Consider the following 11,442-nt stretch of genomic DNA (forward strand, 5'->3'; position numbering starts at 1 on the left):
CACAGCCCTGTATTTACATCCAGTTGAATCACGATGCATCCTTTTGTTTTCTGCCTCGTTCTTCACAGAATGCCGACAAGGTGGACATCAATAGCCCTGTATTCTGTAGTTGCTCCTCCCAAAGATTTGCAGAATTTCAAAGCTAAGTTTACGGTATTCTCTCTAAGCTTTACCTTTTTACGTTGTCGACCAGACTCACGGCGTAAACATTATAATTGTAAAAGTTATCAGCTTTTTAAGGTCACGTTAAGCTGTCCGCTGACCAGTAAAATACTGTATCGTGCCGATCGTGACGCCGATCGCGCCTTAAAACACGTATTTCCGCACAGGAATCCCAAGCTCACGTCTCGAGGAAAAGCAATGAATTATTTCATGAAAGCGTCACGCGTTATGTGAAGCGGTGTTAAGTTATGTGAGTAACCGTTGATAGTTTAAATGCGTCAAAAGGAATAGTATGAGGAACAAAATATGGTCCATTTAATACACTAAATCTTCCGAAACATGAACATTTTACACGCTAGATTAATAAAACTATAAAACTTACCCATTGTAACTGACACTCCGTTACAGTTTGAAATACGTACCTTTTAATCTCGACGATTCACTTGTACATAACACACAGAAAAAATACAGAATTAACAATGCGAACTTAAACCCAACGAAACTAAAATACAACGAAAGGAATACGAGAAACTACAGGAAAATACAAACGAAAGCGTAACTACTTACAAGATCTGTACGGCACTCCGGAATAACAACGACTGAATGAAAATCACAACTACGATGTTATATAGCAGATAAAAGGCTAAAACAATAGACTAAACAAGGCTACACAATACTCAAAGGCGATTGCATGAAACAACGCTGACAAACTTAATTTACATTTTGACAGCACGAAAAAATACAAACTAATAAATACAGAACTGAACTATCGAGACGAGAACTATTTACACTAATTACAATTAACAAAGACGAACGACAGAACTGATAAGAAAAAAAAAATAATAATAATAATAACTCTCGTGGCTACACCCATCCTTGTGCGGATGTTGTTTTTTTTCGGAGATTTCCGTCGTTTTGGGCTTGCTTTGCCATCACTGTTTTTCCTGTTTAGTATCAAACGTCACACCGCATCACATAACGCATGACGCTTTCTTAAATAATCCTTCGCTTTTCCCCGAGACGTGGGCTTGGGATGACTGTGATTCGATTTCCGCGGATTTCTGCGCTATCGATAAATTTAGGTGTGGCGAACACCATGGCCGTACTAGAAAAAATTATTCCTCTGATTCTCATCATTTTTGCAACAGTGAAGGCTCAAGGTAAGGGTGAATTTGTATAAGAACTCTATAATGATGATATAGTGGTAGCTCCGAAGGAACTTTACTTGCCATGCGAGGGCTTCCGAAACAAATCTCATTCTGCTAATGAAACTTGAACGGATAGCGACGTAAACATGCTGGTTTACTCAGAATGTGTTCGTGAAGTTAAATAAGTGCATACGGGGCTCATCCTCTATGTAAAAACCTGTGAAGCTCACGAGTGGCGTAAAACAAAGAGAACAAAACATTATAAAATAATAGCGTGCAGCAAAACAATACCTCATGAAACAAAGAAAACCTCGTCAGGTTTTTGCACCGAGGATCACCCGCATTCCCCAAACCGTCGGCTGAAACCTTTGAAGGGAACCGAAGCTTTCAAATAGATGATTTGCGATCTCATATTAAGCATTGTTTTTTAACTTTCTTTGAAGCTTTGTTAGCGTTTAATTATCTGTCGGAATGAACGAATACATTTCGATCTCCCGATGCAAATTACGAGCTTTCTCCACAGGTAACCCATGTTCACTGTTTGTGTCACGTACACTGGTTAAATAGAGAGAACAATTATGGGGCGAAGTTTAGGTCTGAAAATTGGCTTGAAAATGGAAATAAAAATCAATAAAACTTACCATATGGCGATTTGTTTTCTAGACCTAAACTTCGCCCCGTATGTTCTCTCTAGTTAACCATGTGTACGTGATACAAACAGTGAGCCCGGGTTACCTGTGCTTTCTCTAACGAAAACCTCATACTCACGCGGTTACTGTTGTGGTTACAAATGAAAAGTATTGTCTTGAATCTTCGATGTTTTCTTTGAAGTTTGCAATCAGAACTTGTCAATAATTCTGGAATCATCTCAAGTTTATAATGAACTGTTCGAAAAATCTTTAAGTGTGACTGAGTGCTAACACCACTTATAGTTCACCACTAAATTTTCTCCGATTCTTATTGGTTTAAATTGATAACATGACGTGGTAGTGTTCATCCATAGAGAGACACTATCAGCCCTTATAGTTCACCACTAAATTTTCTCCAATTCTTATTGGTTTAAATTGATCACCTGATGCGATAGTGTTCATCTGTGGAGAGACACTGTCAGCCCATAGTGCTCATCCGCAGAAAATACCTGGATGGATAATGCCAATCCGTGGAAAATACCTGGATGGATAGTACTCATCCGTGAAAAATTTTGAATGGTTTGTCGGCCGCGAAGTTAGGCAGATCGGAAAAACAGTAAGTTTCAATTCTGACAGGTATAACGTATTCCAATGTACAGTTGCGAATCATTGACATTTGTGACGGGCTGTATGCATAAATAGATATTTGATTGCACTGCATTTAGTGGGTTTTGACTGTTTTTCAACTGGCACGCAGAAGAAAATTTAGTGGTGCACAATAAAGACAATAGAGTGTTAATGTCTCAGAACTATTGGTCTGATAGCAGCCCCTTGGAAATTTGATGTTCTTAAAACTAGCATATTTGCTATGAAAGCTTCACTTCTCAGGAAAATATTTGTTTTAAGAACATCAAATTTCCGCAGGGCAACTATCAGCCGATAGTTCCTCAACAGAAACACTCTATTGAATAATTATAAAAATTGTGTGGTTTGTTCTACAAAATTTAGCTCATTGGCCATTTAGAATTGTATACATGAATTTGGAAATGATATTTGAAGTCGAATTTGTGAAATTAGACAGTGTTTTCATGCACTAAATATTTTTACCGCATTACATAGGCTTTAAAATATACTAATTTGAAAATCATATGTTTTTGCTGATCGAGCTGCAATTCTGAGATTGCGAATTTCAGGTATAGTTACAATGTACATAACAGCTTCATACCGGTAAGGTACAGTATGGGCAAAAATCCATTACAGCTTTAAATTAATCTGTCCCCCCCATGCAGAAACGCACACCGGTTTCTCATTTCTAGCCTTTTTTCCCCAGCCTTGCAGCCTTTTGAGTAATCCCAGTTTGGATCTCCCTAATTTTCCAGCAGTGTATGGCATTTTCTGGAGGAGGTGCTTAGGATATTAGAAACAAGTATACTGTACATGTATGTGCAGTTCCTGCAGTTTAATGAATGGACATGTACAAGTTTTTTTTTCTTTTCTTTTTTATTTCAGGGGAACCACCATTTGGAGTAATACAACCTTTCCCAGAGAACATCTACCCTCTAGAGTCCACTTCAGCAAACGTTACTTGCATTACATTTGATGCATCTGGTAAACTTCAACCAGATAGAATAGAGTTTTATAGGAGAGATGACCTTAACCGATACAGAAAGTTAGAAGGGGATAGATTTGTGTTTAATCAAAGAAGAGAGAATATAAGTGAGTATATCTTTGTATTACAGATAATGTAAAAAAAAACTATCTGGCTCCAGAAAAAAATAAAAACAAAACAACTGCTGGACCTCAAACTTTACTCCCAAAGCAGGATTCTTAAAGTCGTCATAAATAGTGTGAACGAGGCTGAGTCATGATTTCCCTCCTGAATTATATGTGACTCATGAATTTTATTCCCTTTAAAGTTTGTCAAAACATCTAGATTTCCCTGAAACCTCACACATATAACAGGAGAGATTTGAACTTTTCCTTTTTTGGATACTTGATGCCATGATAATTTTTTATCAATTTGTGCCTTGAATGGGATCTCTCCCCTCCCTCTCCCCTCCCCTTCTATAATCTGTACAGTACAAAGCCATATTCTTCTCTTCCTGCAAAGAAGTTAATTGCTTTCGTTGTAGCAGGAAACATTAAATTGTACACTACCATGACTTTGAAGAATGTAACAATTCAGGATGACAGTCAGTACGGTGATCTTGGAAGCTATGAGTGCCATGCTTTTGCGAAAAATGTAAGCTTACTAAAGAGGCATGGCTTTAGTGTTAGTGTTATTACAAGTAAGTCTATGCATTGCAGATGAAATTTCACTTCTTTGTACTCTCACAGCATAAATAAGTCTATTATGTATGTCGTGTCTATCCACATAGTATAGAATTGAGTAGAAATAAACTGTCAGAAAACAGGAGGAAATGGAAGGGATGGGGGTAACTTTTCTGAAGACTGGCATCTTATTGTGGGGAAAAACACTACTGCTATCTCCTTTAAACCACTGAGAATAGGATGAGCTGTTGTAGTGTGGTTACTTGCCATTGTTCAAATGAAGTCAAAGTTCCTGTTATTTTTCACTTCGAATGTGCAGTTTACATGTAGTGTGGGTGCTGAATGATTATCAAAAAGTTATGCCCTCATCTTAGATTGAAAAGTACCTTTTCACAAAGATCCTTATTCAGCAAAATATTTCTATATAAACCATCTTCATTCCGAATAGGAAACAAAATGTATTTGTTAGTTAACAGAAAAATCCATCCACCTGATGCTTGAGCACTTGGCCAATAATCTTTACCTACATGTAATTGTTTACACATTCTTGCATTTCATGCAATGAAATTCCAACAGTGAAAGTCACAGATTCCAGTGTTCTTAATGCGGGTGACGACATCATAATCTTCTGCAACCTAACTAAAAGAGGAAACGAGAACAGCACCTCGCTGAGGAGGATTTCCTGGTATAAAGATGGGAAGTTGTTGGAGACTGCGGTATCCAGATCCAGATGTGCAACACGACCTTATAGCCCCATTGAAACTTACAAAGGTTGGTGTCCAACAAGGGGGAAATTACACATGCCTTTTGGAAGTAAAGCTGAGGCATATTAAGGAGTACAAAGTTACAGATGGCTTATTTATTAAGAGTAAGTGCAATGCACTATTACATGTGTGTTGATTGTAAGTTTTTTCTTTTTAAGAAGTTCTTTAAGAAGAGTTTAACCCTTTCCCTCGAAATATCTCATAAGTACTGTCTGCCATATCATGCGTACGATTTAAATTCGGGCGATTGAACTGGTATTGGATTGACCAATAATCCCCTAATTGACATTTTTGTTTATTCTCATCACTTGTCTGCTTGATTTTCTATTGATATTGTAAGGAGAAATTCTGTCTTGGTCACTCATAGGAGTATAATAAAGGTTTAACTGTGGTGGTACATTAATTGTACATTATGTATGGCACTAGAAATCAACAAACTGAAGAAACCTGGGCCACATTTTTAAAAGTCTGCAGAATTGAACCCTTTCACTTGCAAGATCGCATTAGTAATTCTTGTTACTGTCTGCCATTCAATTTTTCTGCTGTTACTTCGGTCAATTTACTATTGGATCAACTTATAATCCCCTAATTGATATTTTTCTTTCTTCTCATGACTTGTCTGTGTGATATTGTATTGATAAAAAAAAAAAGAAAATTCTGTTTTGGTTAAAGGGGTAAAAGAGCTGCATTGTAGATTTTGTATGAGCACTATGAATCTGTATATGTGCACGATCCTTCGCAGTAAAGCACTATTTAAGCAATAGTGAAAATCAGACCTGAAAAAAATTCAGGCCTGTACGGGATTCGAACCACTGACCTCTGCGATACTAGTGCAGCGCTCTACCAATTGAGCTAACAAGCCAACTGGGAGCAGGCCATCAAATTAATTCGACATAAACCCGTAGATGATAAATCAAACAACAAACATATGAAATACATATATATGAACTGCGGTTATGAAACGTATATGTACACGATCCTTCGCAATAAAGCACTATTTAAGCAATAGTGAAAATCAGACCTGAAAAAAATTCAGGCCTGTACGGGATTCGAACCACTGACCTCTGCGATACTAGTGCAGCGCTCTACCAATTGAGCTAACAATCTACGGGTTTATGTCGAATTAATTTGATGGCCTGCTCCCAGTTGGCTTGTTAGCTCAATTGGTAGAGCGCTGCACTAGTATCGCAGAGGTCAGTGGTTCGAATCCCGTACAGGCCTGAATTTTTTTCAGGTCTGATTTTCACTATTGCTTAAATAGTGCTTTACTGCGAAGGATCGTGCACATATACGTTTCATAACCGCAGTTCATATATATGTATGGGCACTATGAATCTGCTTGGGCTGATAAGCATTCTATCAATTCTGTAATACCCTGACTGCCAACAGCCATACCATCATTAAACAGAAAGTAAAGTACCCAAGATGAAAACACCGTTTTATCTTTCTAGAAATACCTGTACCAGGATCTGATTATCTGATTAGAAATGACTAAATCTCTCATCATAGATACATACATACATGGTTAATTGACCACTCCCCATAGGGGCTTTTCAGGGCCAACACCCACCCATCCCACTCAGGGGAGGACATCCACCACACAGTAATCTCGTGCGCGGGAAATTAAATTCTCCTACCCCTAACCCTGCAGAAGACGGGGCCTACAGTTTATTCGTCTTTATCCAAGAAGAGTAGAATATCTATCCATTTTTTGATTATAGAAAGGTAGTAAATTCTCCTCACTTATTTTAAGACCATGAGTATTGGTCCGGCCGCGGCTCAAACCCTCGACCTCCCGCACAACACAATCCGCCGCTCTAACCAATTGAGCTAACCAGGAGGCGATAGCTAATTTAGAGAATTTGTTATAATTACATCATAGCTACCACCTTTTAACTGATAAATTGCTTTGTATGAACCTCGCAATCCCAGGATATTTTTTTTCTTTAATGCTTGTCAAAAGAAGAGAAAAAACATCTTGCTTCAGTTGTTTGCTAAATAGACTGAGTTTTAAATTTGTATGGAGAGGTTACATTGCAGTCACTTCCGGGAGTTGAAGGGAAAGCATTTGGTAAGCTGAGACATTTTCCTTGGTACAGCATACCTGGGAAGGTTCATTCAGCCTTAGAGATCAGATAATTTTAAGGCTACTCAGCAGTGTCCTGGTGAACTTTCAATGGACCAATTTTTACATTACGTGTATTGTACATAGATGGTATTTCGATCTCTATCTACCATTTTTTCCTTGTAAACCAGGGTAAATGTACATGTATGTCTTGTTGTTAATCAAAGATTGCACCCCTTACCTGGACAATTCAAGTGTTAACTGGTCATTGATTTATTCTAGTTGCACCTTGGCTTCCCAAGCCAAAGGAACACATTGAGGAGAAGGCTTCTAAAGGAAGCAAGGTGTCGTTTGAGTGGGCTCCAATAGGATTTCCTTTGGAGGTAGAATGGAAGGTGAAGAAGTAGAATGAAGACGGTGTTCAGGCTTGCATAAGTAAGTTTTAAAGATACTTATTTCATCAAGGGCTCTTATTAAAACAGTTCAACACAATCTTTGTGGGTTTGTCATCATCTGCCAGTATAAGTTATCTATTATCTTTATTTATTTTTGTGATCAAACAGAAACAGTCAGATAAATTATCTGTTTTGAGGAAATGAATTTGTCTCACTTTAACTGCTCCCAAAATGTAGAAGACAAATGCCAGCGATTCATTCTTGGTGTCGGAGTTGAGGCTCCACGTGTGCTTCGATCATTTTATTTGCTTAACACTTTATACCCCAACTGACTGACAACATCTAGATTCTTCATTCTCTTCTGTAGATATTTCCTTTTCTACTGACGAGGAGAATTTGTCGAAAAATCAAGAAACTCTTTAGTTGGTGATCATTTTCTTTAATTCTCATCACCTTGATGTTTGATTCAGGGTGGTCTTGTAAGGAGAAAATTACGTTCTATGTGTAGATGCTTAAAGTGCACCTAACTCCTAAATTTCTTTTTCGTGTAAAAAAATCTTCATGCTTTGGTGAGTATCCCATCCAAAAACATTTTTGGATTTGGTCAAATCCTTAAATTTTTGTGCCCCGTTGAAGTACGGAAAATCGCATTAAAATCACTGCCATTTTGACTCACGACCGCGTTTCAAGAATCAAGAGTCTTGCGACTAATGTGACGTCACTTCGAGAACCCAACAATCTGTATTTCGCGCCATTTTGCACAGTTCACAGGTTATGTTTGGAAGGTTAGATCGATATTGGTCGCAAATATGCCGCAGAATGAATCTAGTGTTAGAAAGGCTTTCGCAGGTCGACGACTGGCTGAGAATTTCTTGAGCGTCTTCTCGAAGTGACGTCACAAGTCTGCTCTGCCCAGATGCCCATTTACGCGGTCGTGGTCCATTCATATCTCGACTTCAACAGGGTATAAAAAAATAAGGATTTAACCAAATCCAACAATTTTTTCGAGGAAATACTCACCAAAGCAGGAAGATTTTTTTAAGTGAAAAAAACTTTAGGGGTCAGGTGCACTTTAAGTCACTGTTAGGGATCAGAGGATTATGTCCTGGTTTATATGTACAATTATGTTTTCCTCAGAATTATCACTGTCAGCTGCATTTACATGTAGTAGCAATCAGGTAATGTTGTTTTTATCATTATTATTAGTGTGATCATAGCCATTGCAATTCCCTCAAATGGGATCAGTGCTTTTTGTTGCTTTATTTTTCATTCATTATTCCTTTATAGGGTTTGTAATCCGACAGTGTAATCAGACAGTTGGCTGTAATCAGACAGCTAAAGCAGCTAATCATACTAAGTCCACTCAGCTTAGATATCCACCAATGACAGACTTGATTGCAGTAACCATAGAAACAACCATGTTTGTACTTACAGCTTTACTTTTCAGCTGTAATTGACAAATCAGACTCCTGCTCCCCATGTTTGTCTGATTTTGTTAATCACTGGTACGATTACAGACCCAATTGGAATCTACTTGGTCATGTTACCATTATTTATTATTTACCATTATTATCACTGTCATCATCTTGAGCATAATCAAAATCACTATAATTATCAGTATCTATATTTATTTAATACTTTTTTGGTTATTTTAACTGTTATCAGCATTACGATTCTTGAAATCCCAGTTGCTTTCATTTGATTCAAAATATTATTGAATGATGGCATTTCTTACAACAACATATTATGTGATTGCAAGTTATACTACAGGTATCACAATCCTAAAGAGTCACTCAGCCTCCCGTAGGTTTTGTTCAGCAAATGGTTTGATCCGTCAATGTTATCATGTTGTTTTATTGTTTGCTTTTTTGTTTTGTTTTAACAGATCCATTGGGCCCTTTGTGGCCTTTTATTGGTATCGTTGTTGAAGCCCTTGTTCTTTTGTTAATCATCTTCATTGCTGAAAAGAGAAAGAAGGTAAAAAAAAAAGACTTGAAACAGTAATGAACATGATTCAATAGGTCCTCTTTCTGCATTTCATTTCCATTTTTTATACAGAATATACAAGTCATGTAGTTGTATTAGAAAACGTAGTTAGTTTCTCTTTAATCTAATTGATCAGTTCATGAGCAAGCAATAAATTACATGTAAAAGAAGAAAGTAGAACATCAACTGGTACATGTAAACTGTAGAAAGAAAGAAAACTGAAGAAAGTAAAACATCAACTAGTACATGTAAACTGTAGAAAGAAAGAAAACTGAAGAAAATAAAATATCAACTAGTACATGTAAACTATAGAAAGAAAGAAAACTGGAGAAAGTAAAATATCAACTAGTACATGTAACCTCTAGGTAAACTGAATACTAAATTGTTCGGTGAAAAATTTTCCTTCCGGTGAAAGGCCCAGTTAGTACTTTTTTCGTTTTTTTACTTCATGATTGTTACAATGCCGTTCTGAAAAAAGGCCTTTAATCAGAACATTCTAGAAGAGGACATTCGGATAAGGTTCAGATAGATAGATAGACAGATAGTTTATTTGTAAAAAGAGAAAGAAAAACCATAGATCTTCCTCTCGATTGCTAATGACCCGGCCCATCGCTTACATAAAATGCTAGCTTCAATCATCAGGGCCGTCGTGTTATAGTCTCAGGCGCAAAAGGCGTTTTGCGATTTCCAAATGTAAGACCGAGCGTTTCAAAAATAGTTTTTTAGTAAGATCGTGTATTAACAACGAATTTTAGTGCTTGGTGAGTTTTGTAAATGAGATCGATGACGTATATATTTTAGCAGTTCAAGCTTTCATTATATTTATAGGATATTTAACAATTATTCCACGAGCGCGCGTTGGATATAAGATGATAGATGGCCAACGAGGCGCGTAGCGCAGAGTTGGCTATAATCATCTCATATCCAACAAGCGCGAGTGGAATAGTTGTTTTATTAAAAACGTTAAATTAAGTTAAATTTTATTCAATTTTTAGCTCCCTTTTAATTTTAATCTGACACGTACTCTTGCCATATTTGTAGATTATGGTATATTGGCTGATATACCATAATTGCTGAGCCATTAAAAAGTCTTGAATTGCATTATCCAATTATCCAGTTTTTAATATTATTTATATAGGACTTTATTACTATCATTATATTGTACTCACTATTACAAGATATTATTTTAGATATTATTTTACTATACTAGTAGTACCTATCGCTAGGTGCCAACGGGTAAGACACAATCTTAACATTTAAATCGAAATTTAAATACCATTTTGTAGATGTTAATAACTTTCGAATCCTTAAGCTTATTTTTAGCGCTCAGATTTCTTAAAACATCATATTATTACTCGTCCCAAAAGATCTTATATTTTGTATGATCTTAAAAGAACTGTGTTTAATTTTTAGAAATTTACAGTAACAAGTCGACAGCAGTTTCTTCTCAATTACTTTTGTTATTGATTGTTCTTCCTAAGTCGTTTGTAAAAACAAACCCGAAGGCATTTCTTAAAAGCACGAGTGCGGGCTTATATCTGGAATTTTCTATTTTCGTCATGACATCATTTACGGCTGCAGCTACCAGTATCTTTTTAACCTTTTCCCATTAGGTTTTTCAGACTTCATAATTTCTCTGGGAAAATAAAGTAACTTACTTGGCAATACAAAGGTTTTTAGTAGTTGTATTGAACTTTATCATATATATATATATATCTAATATTATTAAAAACTAGATCATTGGATAATGCAATTCAAGACTTTTTATTGGCTTAGCCATTATGGTATATGAGCCAATATACCTTAATCTACAAATATGGTAAGCGCAAGCGTCAGCTTAAAATCAAAAGGGAGTTAAAAAATCCGGTTTCTTCTTACAAAATTGTAATTTCGTGGGGGCGTTTTTAATAAAACAATTATTCTACTCGCGCTTGTTGGATATGAGATGATTATAGCCAACGAGGCGCGTAGCGCCGAGTTGGCTATCTATCATCTCATATCCAACGGGCGCTCATGGAATAA

General features: G+C 36.6%; 1 protein-coding gene across 1 annotated transcript; it reads left to right on the forward strand.

The window, feature by feature from the left end:
* Nucleotides 1–522: 522 nt before the first annotated feature.
* On the forward strand, nt 523–3,912 carry LOC148731574 (uncharacterized). Its single transcript, XM_088759502.1, has 2 exons — nt 523–1,322; nt 3,449–3,912. The coding sequence occupies exons 1-2, from the start codon at nt 1,196–1,198 to the stop codon at nt 3,685–3,687; spliced, it is 366 nt and encodes a 121-aa protein (XP_088615628.1). The 5' UTR covers nt 523–1,195; the 3' UTR covers nt 3,688–3,912.
* The last annotated feature ends 7,530 nt before the right edge of the window (nt 3,913–11,442 follow it).

The sequence above is a fragment of the Stylophora pistillata genome, chromosome 5 (genome assembly GCF_964205215.1).
Source record: "Stylophora pistillata chromosome 5, jaStyPist1.2, whole genome shotgun sequence".
Lineage (NCBI taxonomy): Eukaryota > Metazoa > Cnidaria > Anthozoa > Scleractinia > Pocilloporidae > Stylophora > Stylophora pistillata.

Excerpts from the sequence above, each read along its gene's own strand:
- LOC148731574 (XM_088759502.1), top strand. The coding sequence starts at position 1,196 with ATGACTGTGATTCGATTTCCGCGGATTTCTGCGCTATCGATAAATTTA. Across the intron at positions 1,323-3,448 it reads TGCAACAGTGAAGGCTCAAG|GGGAACCACCATTTGGAGTA; the intron begins GTAAGGGTGAAT and ends TTTTTATTTCAG.